The sequence below is a fragment of the Vespa crabro genome, chromosome 10 (genome assembly GCF_910589235.1).
Source record: "Vespa crabro chromosome 10, iyVesCrab1.2, whole genome shotgun sequence".
Classification (NCBI taxonomy): Eukaryota; Metazoa; Arthropoda; class Insecta; order Hymenoptera; family Vespidae; genus Vespa; species Vespa crabro.
Genome location: NC_060964.1, coordinates 8381969 through 8399523, shown reverse-complemented (window position 1 = coordinate 8399523; position 17555 = coordinate 8381969). Strand labels below are relative to the sequence as shown.

Here is a 17555-nt window from a genome sequence, read left to right as displayed (position 1 = left end):
AGTACCAGAAGTCGTGCGTTATCCAGGACGGAAAATACGCGCGCCATTTTAATAACTGCCACTTCGAGAGAGACCTATGTGCGTTCGCGAGTAAGCGAGCTTGTGTATGCGTACATGTGTATTAACGAGAATCCGCATAGAAAAGCAAATTTCATATTTTTCTTCTACTCGTTTTCGCGTGAAATCTCGCGAGTCCGGTTGATCGACCTCGATGCTAAAATTACTTTAGTAGCGTTCGGTATTATCATTAAATAGATATCTATCTGGCAATCGGGTTGACCGTCGGCGGCACAGCTGCTCCGCGCTATTACTCGAATTTATTATATCCTACATTTTTTATAACGGTAGCAAGAAAACCGAGAAGAGAATAATGGAAAGTGCAAAGAGTGCAAGTAGGTGCCAATTTATTTACGATATCCCAATGAAAGAGGAAATTGTTCGTACCTATGCTCTCTGACGTGCAAGGCTCTCGTCAATAAAGAGGTTCGTGTTAAAGAGCGACTTTAATATGTAGAGTAAAGTTGAAAGAGTGCTTAAAAAAAGGTCGCCTTGCATCGATACATTAATACTTTGGCTGATACGTTAAGAATATTTGAAAAACGATTTACAATTTCCTGATATACGATGATCCGCGTTCATCTTGTCGAAGACGTCTTCGAGCTCGAACGGAGCGATTCCAAGAAAAGTTGGCAAATGTTCATCGAGGACCGCTCGATGAATCATCTGGATTATAGCCATTGGAATTTCGGGTAGTAAAGTCCGATACTACGAATTTATTATGCGGGGACGAGGGGGAGGGAACGAAACACGCTTGATTCTCCTCACGAGTATCTAGGAGAAAAGTTTTTCTCGCAGGGTTAGTAGAAAGATGAAAAAAAGAAACGGAGAGAGGAGCGACTTTTTTTCTCTCTCTCTCTCTCTCTCTCTCTCGCTCACTCACAGAGTCCGTTGACCGAAGCGTACACGTTCGCTCGCTAGCTTCTTGAAAAAAATAACGTCGTCGTCGTCGTCGTTGCCTCTAGTACCCTCTTAAAAGAACTTACCGCATATCTTTGGAAGAGAGAACCGTCGGTAGTAGAGACGATAGTGTGCGTATCACGTGAGCCGGGCGTATCCGCTCCTCATATCCGTCTTAAACGCGATGTCGTTCGCGCTCGATTCGCGTCCTCTCTTCTAATACTAGGATAGAAGATGACTTTTTATCCTCTTCGTTTTTCTCTCACGAGAAGAAAGAGCGTCGTCGAAGAAAAATAAAGACGTTTCGAGCGTGTAACCGGAACTTGCCTTCTTTTCTACTTTTTCTCGTGTTTCACGTAAGCTCTCGCACCGACGAATTCTTTCTTCTTAAGGACGTACCACCATCGTCATCACCAACACCACCATCATCATCATCATCATCATCATCACAAACGGCACGCCAAAGATAACGTAGCACTAGCACCAGTAGCGAGCAACGTCACGATCGTCGTCGCTACTCTCTATCTATCTCTTGTTCTCGCTCTCTCGTGTAAACTTATAAATAGATATCTGGGTACGTTCGATTATATTTATATATATGTACCAACGTATACGTGAGCAGTACGCGTATACATATATATATATATATATATATATATATATATATATATATATGTATGTATATATATATACACGCGTGAAAAGAGAAACGAGAGAAGAGGTGGCGACGAAGACAGCTTGGAAGTTGGACGTGTTCGCGGCACTACAGGGTAGTTTATCGCACCGTGTTCACTCCTCTTGTTCTTTCGGTCGTTTGGTTTGTCGGTCTGTCGGTCGGTCGGTCTGTCGGTCGGTCGGTCGGTCGATTGGTCGGCCGGTACGATCCTAAATCGGTTGGCGCGCGAGCTCGATCGTTTCCGTGAAGAGAGGCTCGTTAATGGTGCGCGAATTTACCTCTCCCTATTCTTTCCCTTCGAGCGCGCCTCCTTCCGGATCCGCCGTGGACGCGCACGAGGGCGGATTGCAGAACTATGTCGAGGTAGTATTATCGTACGCGGTCCGTGTTTCTTCGTAAATCCATTCTTTTCTTATCTCTATCTCTAGTTCTCTCCGACGCACACGTCAACGTCCCTTTACTTGTCTCTCTGTCGGCCAGTGCACCCTACGAATATGTACGTCTTTTTCTTCCTCTCTCTCTCTCTCTCAGTTTGTCTCTCTCCCTCTCCCTCTCTTTCTCTTTCAAAAGGAAGTACTTTCGGTGGCGGGCAGAGAAAGAAATGCCGCAAAAAGAAAAGAGAGACTTGGAAAGCTTAGCGAGCTTCTCTCTCTCTCTCGCTCGCTCGCTCGCTCGCTCGCTCTCTCTCTCTCTCTCTCTCTCTCTCTCTCTCTTTCTTTCTCTTTCTATCTCGTTTGACGAAAAGATCGTTGTTAGATCTAAAACGAAAGACACGCACTAATCCCGAAGAGACGACGATTAAGACGACGACGACGACGACGACGACGACGACGACGACAACGACAACGACAACGACAACGACAACGACGACGACGACGACGGCGGCACACGACACGCTCGAGTCGACGATACGTCGCCGGCTCGACGCCAGCGACGCCTGGCGTCGCGACGCCCCACCCCCACCACCGAGTCGACGCACCGTCTTTTCTTCCTCCTCCTCCTCCTCCTCCTCCTCCGTCTCTCTTCGGCCAACACCATCCGCGCCTTTCCCTTTTCACGCACGCGCGCGCCTAACAAAGAGACAAAACAGGGTGGAGAAGGTAAATGTCTTTTTACCGATATACCCATCTATCTCACCATGGACGAAGATCCAGTCTCGAAAAAATCAATGGGACCAATTTTTGTCATATTTTTCTTAGTTTTATTTTATCAGCCACTCATCATCGTTATTGATATTATTTAAGAAATACGTAAATACTTGATTTTCTATGGTCCCGTTCACTCGTCGACTACGAGTTTCGAATAATTTTAAAGCTAAGGAAATATCTGTCGCATTATTGCGAGAGAGCTCGTAGCGATCATTAGCGCGAGTACAAAGAACATTGTACCCTGGGGAAATTAAAATAACGTAAGTGGAGACCTTACGAATGTACGCGTACGTTTGTACGGTCGCGCGTAGAAATACGGCCCACTCTCTCTCACCTTCTTCTTTATTACGTACATAAAATATATGTTAATTCGTGAGAATGACATGTCGATATGGAAGCTAGTATAAATAGAAAGTGAAAAATTTGTTGTACAATCGACGTTTATGTTAAAAAAATATTTGCCCTTTCGACCTTGATTAATGATATTATAATAAAAGCGCGAATGCGGTACACGATGATTTTGTACAAAAGTTTAGTATTAAAAGTGTTGTTCCCCGTTGTTCTTCAAGGTTTCTCTCTATTCCAGCGTGTGATCGGCGAAAGAAAAGAAAGAAGAATATACGACTAAATATACGACGCAAAGCGCCATGATCACGAATTGGCAGAGTGAAAATGACCCTTTGGCATAATGCGTAAAGCGTCGTATTTCGCGGGCGTCTGTGTTTTGCGCGTATGTATTATCTACGTCCTATCCTGAGAAAGAAGGCGCTTCTTATGCTCAAATATATAGGTCAGAGTCAGACCGTGCGCGTCACGCGTCACATTTAACCGCACGATGCATTCCCTATCCTTAATTTACGCCCTTATTTTAGATGATCGCATCGTTTTAAATTCACTCGACGCAATCCTCCTTTCTTAGATTCTTAATAGTAGGTTAAACGCTATGCGATTGACTCATGTTCCATCGATTAGACTTTTATTCTAATAATAATATCTTATAAGAATAATCGATATCAAAGGAGAATAGTAGTATACCATATTCCTTTCGATTTAATTTCGAAAAGGAATATAATTCTCCCATGTGAGCGCGTATTATTATCGTCGATTTGAAAAAATTCGAATTGACTCGTCGAGAAGGACTCCTGGCGCCATCGAACGAGTTTCTTCTCGATTAGAGAACGAAGTAATACGACGAAACGTATGGATAAAATAAAAGATAAAAAGAAAGATGAGAAAAAGGTGAAAAGACGTATATAAGAAACGTATGCGCGTATGCAGGTTGATTAATAGGGATATCGCGATTCTACAGATCGTTTTTCGTTATCTGCTTTTAAAATTCTCTTCTCGCGGGCAAGTTTTTCGTCCAAGCAGTCATATGCCTTGCCTATAATTAACGGCACGCCTGTTTACTCGTAGAACCTTATGCTATTCTTAAACTCTTCCACTAAAGAAAGGATAAGCTAGGGTTACCGAAGAGCTGAGTTTTATTTATATAATCTTGGCCTGACTGTATTTATATATTTAACACGTGTACTCTCTCTCTCTCTCTCTCTCTCTCTCTCTCTCTCTCTCTCTCTCTCTCGTGATTTCGCCAAGTACGGACAAATACGTATCTCGATTCTTCGATCGGATATTATCAATGGGCGTGATGTCGTTGTCAAAAGTAATTCGAATAACGGCTCAGCGTAAATTCCCTCTGGTAAATGAGAATATCGTAAATATAAATAAATAAAATGATTCATATATTCTCGAACCTTGTAAGAAAGAACAAGGGATAATGGCGTTAACGTCCAATGTAAGACAACGATATCGTAATAAAGCGAAGGCGAATGATTTTAAACGCGCGTTTTCTCTTTGAAGACGAGATGACAGTAGACGACGCGACGCTAGACGATGCGACGCGACGCGAAGCGAGAATAAAGAGAACTCGATGCGTCCTACGCGAACAAAGGCGCTCGCACATTGGTCGAACCTGCTTGGACCGATGTACGGTTTTCTCTCTCTCTCTCTCTCAAGGTCTTACGAAAATCCATCCTCATTAGTAAGCGCAAAGAGGGTGGATAAAAGAACCGACTCGACGACAACGTCGACGAGAATGGTAATAAGAAGAGCGTTTATTTATTTGTTTATTTATTTATTTATTTATTTAGAGAGAGAGAGAGAGAGAGAGAGAGAGAAAAAGAGAAGAGTCATATGTAGGTGTATGCGTGTGGCTACGCGCGAGCACACATACCTTCGTCCTCCCGCTCGGTCGGGACCACGTTTCCACGAGTGACGCGAAAATTTTCTATAATTAATCCTGAAACGAGGAGCGGAAGCAGTGCTCGGTATTTCCGGCGAGCGTCCGTAGTATTAACCATTGGTAAGAGAGAAGATGGCGGCGACCGAACGGAAGGAGCCAATAAGGTAGCTCGACGATAGCGTAGAAAGGGATCGGAAACTGTCGTTGCTTCTCTTTCTTTCGGTCCGTAAAGCCGGCACCAGCCACCGGTTCACCGTACGAACCGACTGTGACGCGTGCCAAGCCATTCTCTCGAATAATTCGCGTGCTTCATACGTTGCCGATTCGTCTTTCCCCGCTCGAAGGAATATCACGATCGGTTTTACCGCGTATCTCGTGCCAGCAATTTTTCGAGTAAGCTCGCGCGTAGACGATGGCGGCGGTTGAGTGTTACCAAAAGCAAGCTCAGGCCGAGAGCACCGGACAACAGACACAGGGCCAACAGCAGCAGCAACAGCAGCAGCAGAAGCAACAAGAGCAACAGCAACATCAGCCAACCGCAGGAATTCCTGGAAAGGATGACGAGCGTAAACTCTTCATCGGTGGGCTCTCTCGAAATACTACCAACAAGGAATTGCTCGATCATTTTGGAAAATTTGGCGAAATCGAAAGCATTACCATCAAAATCGATTCATACACAGGCCTCTCGCGAGGCTTTGCTTTCATAGTTTTCACCAATCCAAAAACCATCGACAAGCTTCTTGCGTCGGGCGAGCATTACATCAACGAACGTAAGGTCGGTATTTCAATCACCTAGTACCGTCGAATTCTACGTAAAGGTCGCACGATGTAGCGAGCTACGTTTGCGAGATTTTTTTCTTTCCTCTCTCTCTCTCTCTCTCTCTCTCTCTCTCTCCCCTCCCTCTTTCTCTCTCTCTCTCTCTCGCTCTCTCTCTCTCGCTCTCTCTCTCTCTCGCTCTCGCTCTCTCTCGCTCTCTCTCTCTCTCTCTCTCTCTCTCTCTCTCTCTCTCTCTCTCTCTCTCTCTCTCTCTCTCTCTCCTTACCGTGTTTCTCCTTCCAACGCTATATCGCGAATTTTTCTTTACGCGCGTCCGACCTATTTAAAAGTACTACCAAGCCAGTAGTTTCCTTTCACAAGTACAATTCGTTTCTATTTTTATTTCTTTCGAAATAACTCTCCTTGGTTCCTTTGTCGAAATATTGACTGTTCGCGATGCGCGCGTTATCTTTCAAACTATCCTTCGAATAGAAGACGTCTCGTGTCGGTAGATAAAAATGTTCCTTTTATTGTTCCAAAGGTGGATCCAAAACGAGTCAGCAAGAAGCCTCAACATGGGAAAATATTCGTTGGTGGTCTTACGCCTGATATTACAGACGAGGATATTAAATCCTACTTCAGTCAATATGGGACTATCGTCGAATTGCAAGCGCCATTCGACAAGGTAAAGAATCAAAGAAAAGGATTTTGTTTCATAACGTTCGATTCTAAGGAAGTTGTATATAAATTATTGAAAACTCCTAAACAAACGATAAATGGCAAAGAAGTAGACGTGAAGAAGGTCAAAATGAGTCCGGATCCAAGAACGCAAGGATTTTGGGGACCCGGCTATGGTTATGGGTATGCTGGTGGTTACGGTTACATTCCCGAGTATTATAACGGTTATCAAGGTGGATACGATGACATGTATGGGAATTATGACTATTCGGGATATGACGGATATGAAAATATGGGATATTCGGCCCAAGGTAAGCCACGAGGAAACGGACAGGGACCACGTCAATTTCAGAGACATCAACCGTACTAAATGCAGGGTATAAATTCGTTTATACGCTCAAGAATGGTGAAAATACAAGAATATAGTAGGAGGTAGACCAACTTTATCTAATTACAGTCAGAGACTGAAACGAGGGGATTTGGATGGGACAAGGTATTATAAATACCTGACACCGTCTCCCTTAAATTTCCTAAACTTCATACGTCGCGTCTGTATAATACTAGATACCTTTGTGTACATTTGTTAAAAAAAATTCTCCCACTGGTTTGGAGTTATGATGTTACGAATTTAAAAGAATCATGTCAGTTTCTGTATAATGCACATTTTGCCTCCTATTACGAGAAATAATCTTTAAAGTAAAATTAAGTAATGATGTTGTGCATTTTCTTAAACGAGGACAGGGCCATCGACAATGATGTCTATAATATAATTTTACTCGACTTGAATGATATAAACTTTCAAAGGAAATATTTGCAGAAAGACTCGTTTATGATATACGCCCCGAACGATAACGATACTATATAGTATATCGAGTATTGATTGTTATAAAAGGATTTCTTAGATCCCTAATGGAGAAATCTCAAGTGGAGTGAAATTCGTAATTTAATCCTGTCTCCTTGTTACTACTCATTTCTCATACTAACTAACCCGTGTATCTAATAATTTAATGCTAGCTATATTCTATAGCTATTCTTTGGCTATTCTATAGCTATTCTATAGCTATTCTTTAGAATTTTAGGTTGCATTATTCGTGTATTCTTTACTATGTGCTTGGTGTTATTTTCATTTAAAGAAGAAAAACAAGAACAATGTATAGTTTGCATTTGGTTTTTTTTTTTTTCTTCTTCCCCCATCGGTATGCAGTTTTAATTCGGATTAATTTCAATTTACAGCAAATTGCCATTTATGGACCAAAATTTTGCTCCCATTGAAACATACTTCTTCCTTGTAAGATTATATTCTATATGCATTATCTATTATCATATAATTGTTTATAATCTAAAGATAAGTCTTGTAACTTATATGAATCTTAAATATGCTGCACGTATGTGTATACGTATGTGCATATGCAGGTACACATAAGTATATACTGATATAGAGATTAGGATTTAAAAAAAAAAAAAGAAAAAAAAGAAAAAAAAGAAAAAAAACGAGAAAAAAAAAAGAAAAAAAAAAACATTTGAAAAATGTATAATTAAAATATGAACGTCCTGGGTATTATACATAAGGAATACTTGCGCGACGTTAAATTACGAACGATATTTGTGATTCGTATTTAACGAAAATTGTCATTAAAACAATACAAACATTATGAAAGAAAAGAAAAGAAAAGAAACAAAAATACCACTTGCTTTATATATCAACGACCTATTGAAATTTCAATAGATTATTTCTACGAGGATACACTTACACATGCATGTATACATGCATACAACATACATACAACATACGTACATACATACATATATACACACGCATATGTATATATATATATGTATATATATATATATATATGTATACATGTATGTAAATTTGCTTTTCTTCAATTGTAACACAACATTGTAGTATAGTTTAGACGTCGCGTTTGTACTCATTATGGCGTAAATGTCACACGAATACGGCGAAAACATTACATCTAAGCGCGTAACGCAAAAGCAAAATTTGGTTAAGACACTGGAGTAACAGAATGTTTCAAAATACATGAATGACTGGAAGGTACGAAAAAATGTAGGCTACATTGACATTTCTTTCGCATTTGTATCGAGAGTAGCAGTTCCTGTTTGATATTACAAACTATAAAGACTGCTCTTCATATCGCGAAAAGACTGTTAACACGTAGCGTATCGTTCGACGTGATATAATATCTAGAGAATTCGATAACCGGTACTACCCGTGCGATTTTTTGACCGCTAAATTCAAGTCATTAACGATTATTGTAAAAAAGCGTTGCTAATGATACAGTGAGACTACGTTTAGATACATCGAAATTATGTCGTTTACAAGGCTGAAAAAGCTTTATACATTCGAAAGACATTCAAAGGTTACAAAAGTATCAACGGTTTGGCTTAAATGTAACGTAACGATACGGCGATCCGATCAAATTTAATACAAAATTGTTTCCACCAATTCTCTGAGATTTTAAGCCAAACCAATTATGCTTTTGAAATTAAATCTGTATACTATGTATACCATATTTGCTGCGTGTGAAAAAAAAAAGAATATATATATAAAAGGAAAAAAAAAAAAAAAGAAAAAGAAAAAAAAGAAAAAAGTGTGAAATTAAAGGAAATAACATGAATATTTTGTTACGATTAATTAATATTCGCCTGTTTCACCCATGACACAGTGTATATTTTAATTATAGCAAGAAATAAAATGCCTATTACTTAAAAGACTTTTTTTCAATTACTTAAAAGACGTCGGTCGATCATTCGGTACGAGTCAATCGAAATATAACACATTGTCGCTTTCGGTTGTTTAATTTCTCTCTCTTTTTTTTCCTTTTCTCTTTTCTTTTATTTATTTATTTATTTATTTATTTTTTTTTTTTTTTTCTTTTCTTTTTATACCATACCACAACATAGTAGACGTGATAACATATTTCATACTACTTTTAATTCGAAAGAATAATATTCGCGACAATAGACTTTTCAAAATATTATTTCAGCTACCATTTTAGTCTATGCAAAATCGTTAACATACGAAACAACGAAGTTGTTGGACCTGACGCGCGATTGGCCATTTATATCTTTCGAATTTGACCAATCGTCGTGTTCGATAACCGAATGTGTTTTTGATACGAGAAGCGTTCGAAAAAACGATGCCAAATGCTCCACTAGTGATCGCATGAAAGTCGAATGCGCATTCGTCGACGATTGTAAGAAAGAATATATCGGATAGGTTGTGAACTAGGATTAAACGTTAGAATGGCAGCTGCATGGGTGTAATCGCAGACAGCTGCAGTGTCGTCGTATCGCTTCGCATTACATTGTACGGAGGTGCCCGAAGGGAGTACGAATAAAAAGCGAGCTGTTACACTATGTCTCACATAGGACTGGTACAATTAATAGAGCGGATTATGCTGAATCGTCGGCCGCGGGATTTTGTCATGTAGCCTCCCGCGGACGAAATAACCACACGCTTGTTTATACACCATCGATGTACCGGAGGATATCGAAAGCGTTTGTTGCAAAAGCTCCGGAGTTGGGTCGCATGAAGTCGATACCACCGCCGTTACAACAGCAACAACCTTTGTCGTCGCTGTCACCACCGTTGTCGTCTATTTCCTCATCTTCGTCGGCGTCGTCGTCGTCGTCGTCGTCGCCGTCGTCGTCGTCGTCGTCGTCGTCGTCGCCGTCGTCGTCGTCGTCGTCGTCGTCGTCGTCGCCGTCGTCGTCGTCGTCGTCGTCGTCGTCGTCGTCGTCGTCGTCGCCGACATTCTCATCGTTTTTCCAAAGTGCTTTTTATCGTATTTTGATGTCACAATCCTGATCATGCAGTAGCTCTTGTATTTTTTAAAACAACGATTCAAAATTTTTCTACAATCTCTATCTCGGTAAGTTGAACACGTTTTCTTCTAGTTGGCAATCGCGACTACATGTGGAATTTTCCACAAACAGTCATACATGTTCATCATACTGTATCTTGTTTATGTGTTGAGAGTTTTGCCTACATATTACGACACTGCATTGCTCCGTGTATGTATGCTCGTCCGTGACTCTACTCGTGCGTACGAATAATCGGCCGTAAATGGAATTGGCTCGTCGCACGGGAAACATAATACATTAAAATACTCTCACTTCATAGTGAGAAATTGATGGTTATACCGGTGACAATGAATTTACTCGTCACAAATAAGATTAACGAAGGGTCTGTTGTAATTGTTTTGTCTTCATAGCCTAAAACATTTCATTTACAATATTCTTTGTCGTACTTTTAGTGATATAGTGTTATCGTGGATAAAACGCATATTATATAATGAAGTAAATATTGTGTTATACGATTAATGTGTCTATCGGAGATCTATTATGCATTAAACGTCAATCGAAAAAAACATGTTTATTCAAGGCAAATTTACTTTTATTTGATTATATTAGTATGTTGTGTTTTGTTTAGATATGATGAAATAATGTATTTTATCACATTACATTATAATCTTCCTTTATAAACATAAGTTTGTACACACACACATATATATATATATACGTATATGTATATGTATATGTATATGTATATATATATATATATATATATATATATATATATATATATATATATTATCATACACATATATGTACATTAAGAAATTTCTTTAATTTGTATTAAATAATAACTAATTAAGTTCCAGATATGGAGTGGATAAGTGCCAGGAGATTGCACCAAGTCTGAAAGACGCCATTGGTATTGAAAAACTATTGTATTTGTGTTATCAAACTGTTTGCCTTGGTACTTAACCTAGGAGAAAAACATGTCACAGTTAAATATAAGTACAGGAAAAAAAGGGAGGGGTGTTGCCAGTACCTCAGCTTCATCTGTATCGGCGTTAAGCAGTTCGACTGATTTAGCAAGCCTATTTGAATGCCCTGTTTGTTTTGACTATGTGCTACCACCCATCTTGCAGTGTCAAAGTGGACACCTCGTTTGTAGTAACTGTCGACCAAAACTTACCTGTTGCCCTACTTGTAGAGGCCCATTAGGTGTGTAAAATATATATCCCTATTATATACATGATTGCAAATGTTCAACCTATTATCTAACATGATATGGAATTACCAGACTTTAATCTTATCTTGTTTTTTGTTTTCTTATCTAAGGAGAATAAGATTGCATTAAACCTTTGAAAATGTTTTTCATATTATTTCACAATTATTTAGTTGTAAGTGGAGAAACATAAGAACGTTAATTAAGAATTTCGAATAACTGAGAGAAAAATTGACAATATCTATGTCAAAGACTTTTTATATTTATTTATTGTGTATCATTTATCGTATTGGTTTTCTTTTAAATTAGGTAATATTCGCAATCTGGCTATGGAAAAGGTAGCTAGTAATGTAATGTTTCCTTGCAAATACTCTATTAGTGGGTGCACAGTGTCTTTGGTGCATACCGAAAAGCCAGATCACGAGGATGCGTGTGAATTCCGTCCATATAGTTGTCCTTGCCCAGGTGCATCGTGTAAGTGGCAGGGATCTCTTGAACAAGTGATGCCACATCTTGTTACGAGTCATAAAAGCATTACTACTCTTCAAGGTAAGCTTTAAAAAGATTCTCACGCCTACAATTAAATATACATAAACGTATGAATTGCCTTTTTTTTTTTTTTTTTTTTTTTTTCTTTGATAGGAGAAGACATAGTTTTTCTGGCAACTGATATTAATCTTCCCGGAGCTGTGGATTGGGTAATGATGCAATCTTGTTATGGTCATCATTTCATGTTGGTACTTGAGAAGCAAGAAAAATATGACGGGCATCAACAATTTTTTGCGATCGTTCAATTGATTGGTTCGAGAAAGCAAGCAGAAAATTTTGCTTACAGGTAAACACTTCATTTTCATTTTTTTTTCTTTTCTTTTTCTCTCTTTTTTTTTTTTTTTTATAATTTTAAATCATTATATGTCGTTATGTGAATGATTTTCAATAGGCTAGAACTAAATGGACATAAGAGACGCCTTACGTGGGAAGCTATGCCACGTTCTATACATGAAGGTGTCTCGTCTGCTATTTTAAATTCAGATTGCCTTGTATTTGACACATCTGTTGCTAATTTTTTTGCGGATAATGGAAATCTAGGAATTAATGTTACAATTTCTATGGCATGAGGAAAGCCAGAAAAAACAGTTTAAAACCATTCAGACATATCGTGCAGTCTTTAAATTACACTCCTAAACTGACACGAAAGATTGCCTGGTATGCATACATAATTTCTTTCATGTTACCACAGATGAATATTAGCAATATAGATGTTAGAAAATATTGAAAATGGATTGACAAAGTGCTACATTCACACACTTGGTTACAGAACATCCGTTTACATAGAAGCTTTAAAGTATACTTGTATGTGATATTAATAATACATGTGAATATAAGATAAACAACTATTTGGTTGAAGCAGCTAAAAAAAGCCAATTTATAGAAAGTACCTGACATTCATTACACGATGCTTTCTCTTAGTCATTTCTTATCAAATTTTTATTTATATAATATTCCCTAGTGAATTTTATATTAATTTAAATGTTAAGAGCACTTCACGAATATCATCATTTAATACGATTTACCTAACAAACTTGTCTATATCTTTATATCTAATCCATTTAAACATATTTATCCACCCCCTCCCCTCTCTCTCTCTCTCTCTCTCTCTCTCTCTCTCTGCATACATCACGTACTGCTAACGAAAAGTGACGTTAAATTCTTCCGAGATAATCGTTTGTTAGAACTTTAACAGGTTTATTTTTTGCCTTTTGTATTATATTCAATTTTCAATCAACTTTCTTTCCAAAATTTTCAACTTTTTATAAACGTTATCTTGTATTACTTGAGACAATTGTATACATATATTTAGATTTTAGTGTATAAAGACATGGAAAAGTTCAGTCTCACAGGTATCATTTTATATGCTGTAAGTTAATTATAAAATTGTAAATTAGACAATATTTTCGAACATGTGTATATTGTCCATGATATCAAGCAAGATAAATTCACAGGGAATGAATATCTTATTAAATATATTATTTGCAGTTTAAAAGAGGAAAATGTAAAGTTTTGACAATTTCATATAATCAAATCATTTTATATGCAGACATTTTTCCTGAATGTTGTCATGCTTGACGAAAAACTCTGTGGTCATGAAGTGAACCTAGTACTGCATACAAAAACACGTGTTATACCACACGTATATGTATATATATGTACAAGTGTGTAGATATATATATATATGTATGTTTTATATTATTAATTATTGGGAGTCATATATAGTGTCGCGATTGATAAATTTTTGATTTCTATGCATCGTATGATTCACACCCTTACGGTAATGATAAGAAGGAAAACATTATAGCATGTACCAATTGAACGACAATATAAACATTGTTCGTTTCTTGGTACATAATTAAACTAAATAAATTAAAGAATAATGTGAAATCATAGTCAAAGTATAAGAATAAGTTTGGAAAAATCGATAAACATTTTTCATCGGAATAGATTTTGTAATTAGACATCGTAATAATATTTATTCTTTTTCATTTTCTTTATTATTATATTATATCGTAGTGTGATGATGATTTTTTTTTCCTTTTTTTAATTATATGTAAAATTTATGGGAATCGCATAAATCTCAATTTGATATATATATATATATATATATATATATATATATATATATATATATATATATATATGTATATATATATTAGTGTGATCAAATTAATGGTTTGTTTGAATTAAACATCACATTATAGATAATTAGTTTTAATCAGTTTGCAAGAATGGATATTATGATAAATTGAGATTTCAAACGATAGGAATCTTTTTGTTTATAGAGATAATCCAGACTGAAATATGACTACAATGTAAATATTAGGATAAGTAAAATATAATCAACAATTATATATTACTTTATTGTAATTTTGGTTTGCATCTTAAGTGGGTTCGATAAAATATTTCCTAATTTTGAAATTCTTCTAGATCTGTTTGATTAAACGTATGAAAGAAAAAAAATTCTTATTAGAATAACAATTATTATTCATTGAAATTAATTATACATAATTTCATACTCTGTAATATAAGACGATTAAGCAGGAGAAATGTTCCCATTGCTCTATCTGATTGTGTGTGTGTGCGTGCGTGCGTGCGTGCGTGTGTGCGTAATTGTTATATATACATATATATAACAATTATAAATATTTAAATTGTAGGTAAAGAAAAAATGTTACTGTAAATAAAGTAAAACTTCTTATGTGATACAATAATTAATAATGTAAATTATGCTGATACACATATCGACAGTTGAAAAACAATGCCTCTCACGTTCAGCTTTTATCGATTAAAAATTGATTTCAATCCAAAGAAGGCTCGAAAATTCTACGGATTGAAAGGAATGAGTTAATGGAAGAAAAATTGTATATACGAGGTAATATTTTTTAACGGTTGATATCTACGATATTGCAAAAAACGGGAACCAACTGCACATTATGTACACATACGAGATTACGTGCATATATGCTTATATGGTTATATTTACATTTATACATGTACGCATTAGGTAAGCAGTTAATTTTAATAGAGATAAAGAGGAAATACACTTTTGGCGGTTATTCCCAAAATTGATATTGAACTTTCATGTTAATTGTTGCTCTGCCATTGTACATACAAGGAAATACTTATTTTACCTGTAATATTTCAAACAATCGAAAGTAAAAGTTCCATAACATAGGATTGATATAAAACGTCTGTCAATGAATTATTGATCATTTTGGTAATAGCACAAATTGATATAAATATCATGTAAAATTATTAATTACACAATATTATTGATAAATATAAGCGTGACGAACGTAATTCCCTTTCGGTATGGATTAATAAACATGACGCATGTACAGAAACATAACTCGCGTTAAACAAAAATATATTATTAAGGGATATGTATATAAATTATTAAAATACGCTTTAGGGCTAATAAAATAGCGTTTAAATTCTTACTATAATAATTTATTTTTTAGCAAACATTCTTTGCGAATTATAATAGTATCGTTCAGTGAAGGTATCGCAAAAGTTACACGTTCAATTTAATCTTTATTTAATTTGTTTCTTTTCTTTTTCTTTTTGTTTTCCTTTCTTTTATTATTATTATTATTATTATTATCATTATCATCATCATTATTATTATTATTATTATTATTATTATTATTACTATTATTATTATGATCATTATCGTTATTTTTCTTTTTTTCGTATACGCATTTTTCTTACTATCATTTGTGTGCAGTCTTAGCTATAAATGTATATTATTTAATTTTACTAAAAGTATCTGAAGCATTAATAGAACCTTCGGACATTTTAATATAATTTTTATTTAAGATCTTTTCTTTATTTACTCATTTACTTTTGACATACCTTTACTTTATAAGTTATTTAACACTCTAATGCCTTGGAATGTTAGAAATGTGTAATAATTTTTAAATACATGTACCTTCGCAAAATACGTTTATCATCGGTATTCCTTAATAGCGCAGTCCACTTTCCTCCTTCAAAGCGAATCGCTTTATTAAATTAGCGCGTAATTTCATCTCTCTTTTCTTTCTTTTTTTTTTTTTTTTTTTCCATTTGATTATAAATTTCAAATTGATTTCAACAATTAAAATAATCGGCTTTAAGTAAATGTAGAATAGTTCATAGAAGGGAATAGAACGAATTAGTAACTATGATGCCTGTACAATATTTATTCATATCGAAAATATTGTATTAAATCAAACGTTGTAAGAGCGAACGTGGAACATTTAATAAGTTATATGAGAAATAATCGACGAATAAAACATTAAATACAGAATATGCCTTATTCTAAGATGTACAAGTTGGACAAATATGTCGCTTCTAATTACACCTTACAATTTGCCTGATTAGCTGGCAAACACTTCTTTTCTTCTTTGCTCCATTCTGAGCCGTTTCCGCAATACAATTTCACCGTATCCAATTCGTTACAAACATAAACGGATTGGCAGGACACAGGATCGGCGACATATAACTCGTTTACATCTCTGAAATCCTTGCAAATATCTGTGAGTAAGCATACGCCAGACTTATCGCATACATGTTCTATCGGATTGAAACTTTCTCCTATATCGCATCTTTCGAGATGACCTTGTCCTTTACCATCACACCTGTAGTACAAGTGGCAGCGTTTTTCGTGTGGGATCAATGCGTTATTTGGGGCATTAAGGCAGCTTGTAGGGGTCGGAATCGGCGGCGTTTGCGTCGGCGGAAATTGTGTCGGTGGCGTCTGCGTCGATGGAGTTACAGATCCGGCACAACCGGCTCTTGACGGGTAATCGCAAACTTGTAAGACTTTGTTAAAGTGCAATCTTCGTGTTCTGTCCATGAGTGGGCACAACATTTCAATCTTTTCCCCGGCTAAGCATTTGTAAAATTTTTCGCAATTAACATGTGCCAAATGCACCGTTCGATCTACGGGATCCTCATCTGGACAGGTCGTTGGAACCGGCAGTATTGGTGTGTCTCCAGGGTAATAGGCCGTAACCGTGACAGCCGCAAACGCGACTATTATCGCAATCTCTCCTGTTTGAATATTCATATATTAGATCTAACTGAGCCCGTGGTAAACTAATATTTCTATCTATTCTATGCTTCTCTATAGTATTGATAGTAAAATAAGGAAATGTAAATAGCTACAACTTGCCTTTCATGATGAAAAACGAACGTTGATTTACTTCTTCCTATGTATTTGCTCTTGGTGCTTAATTAATCGTTAACTGGTAATATAAAGGGACAAAGCGACTTTTATAATCGTGTGCGAACCCTCTTATCATTTTTGATGTTTTATATCTTATATGTTCTTATCTAATCTGGAGGTAATTTTATCATTACAGACTTTAACATTTTTCTATGGGCCCAAAGGTTACAATTAGAATCTAAATATTGAACTAAAATAATTAGTAGAAAATACGAACGGTAAATATGAACATTTCATCGAAGTTATATCCTTTTACGTCTAAATTATTAATACGAAACTTTTTCTATTCTCA

At 36.4% G+C, this 17555-nt stretch overlaps 4 protein-coding genes and 1 long non-coding RNA gene across 14 annotated transcripts in view; 2 read left to right on the top strand and 3 right to left on the bottom strand.

Moving 5' to 3' along the window:
* The window catches only part of LOC124427754 (muscle calcium channel subunit alpha-1), a 48890-nt gene extending 44628 nt beyond the window's left edge, over nucleotides 1-4262 (bottom strand). For 2 of the 10 annotated variants that reach the window (XR_006943016.1, XR_006943015.1), the window contains exon 1: nucleotides 1044-3196. The gene's annotated coding sequence lies outside the window, so the exon portion shown is untranslated. Of the gene's footprint in view, nucleotides 1-1043 lie in introns of all 10 variants that reach the window. The other 8 variants (XM_046971062.1, XM_046971063.1, XM_046971067.1 and 5 more) reach the window with 7 other exon arrangements.
* A 686-nt stretch (nucleotides 4263-4948) lies between these two features.
* On the top strand, nucleotides 4949-9191 carry LOC124427759 (RNA-binding protein squid-like). The gene is made up of 2 exons (XM_046971083.1): nucleotides 4949-5798; nucleotides 6322-9191. The coding sequence occupies exons 1-2, from the start codon at nucleotides 5436-5438 to the stop codon at nucleotides 6826-6828; spliced, it is 870 nt and encodes a 289-aa protein (XP_046827039.1). The 5' UTR covers nucleotides 4949-5435; the 3' UTR covers nucleotides 6829-9191.
* A 224-nt stretch (nucleotides 9192-9415) lies between these two features.
* On the top strand, nucleotides 9416-15494 carry LOC124427762 (E3 ubiquitin-protein ligase SIAH1B-like). Its single transcript, XM_046971086.1, has 5 exons — nucleotides 9416-10211; nucleotides 11347-11495; nucleotides 11809-12048; nucleotides 12142-12334; nucleotides 12440-15494. The coding sequence occupies exons 1-5, from the start codon at nucleotides 9958-9960 to the stop codon at nucleotides 12615-12617; spliced, it is 1014 nt and encodes a 337-aa protein (XP_046827042.1). The 5' UTR covers nucleotides 9416-9957; the 3' UTR covers nucleotides 12618-15494.
* LOC124427764 lies at nucleotides 11034-11461 on the bottom strand. The gene is made up of 2 exons (XR_006943017.1): nucleotides 11320-11461; nucleotides 11034-11253 (listed from the first exon to the last, which is right to left on the bottom strand). It is a non-coding gene; the product is annotated as an uncharacterized LOC124427764 (long non-coding RNA).
* LOC124427761 (peritrophin-1-like) lies at nucleotides 15489-17361 on the bottom strand. The gene is made up of 2 exons (XM_046971085.1): nucleotides 17210-17361; nucleotides 15489-17088 (listed from the first exon to the last, which is right to left on the bottom strand). The coding sequence occupies exons 1-2, from the start codon at nucleotides 17214-17216 to the stop codon at nucleotides 16391-16393; spliced, it is 705 nt and encodes a 234-aa protein (XP_046827041.1). The 5' UTR covers nucleotides 17217-17361; the 3' UTR covers nucleotides 15489-16390.
* Between the last annotated feature and the right edge of the window lie 194 nt (nucleotides 17362-17555).

What these genes read in the sequence shown, in the direction of transcription:
- LOC124427762 (XM_046971086.1), top strand. Translation starts at nt 9,958, where the DNA reads ATGTACCGGAGGATATCGAAAGCGTTTGTTGCAAAAGCTCCGGAGTTG. An exon ending in TACTTGTAGAGGCCCATTAG is followed by an intron (nt 11,496 to 11,808) that starts GTGTGTAAAATA and finishes CTTTTAAATTAG; the next exon opens with GTAATATTCGCAATCTGGCT. An exon ending in GCAGAAAATTTTGCTTACAG is followed by an intron (nt 12,335 to 12,439) that starts GTAAACACTTCA and finishes GATTTTCAATAG; the next exon opens with GCTAGAACTAAATGGACATA.
- LOC124427759 (XM_046971083.1), top strand. Translation starts at nt 5,436, where the DNA reads ATGGCGGCGGTTGAGTGTTACCAAAAGCAAGCTCAGGCCGAGAGCACC. An exon ending in ATTACATCAACGAACGTAAG is followed by an intron (nt 5,799 to 6,321) that starts GTCGGTATTTCA and finishes ATTGTTCCAAAG; the next exon opens with GTGGATCCAAAACGAGTCAG.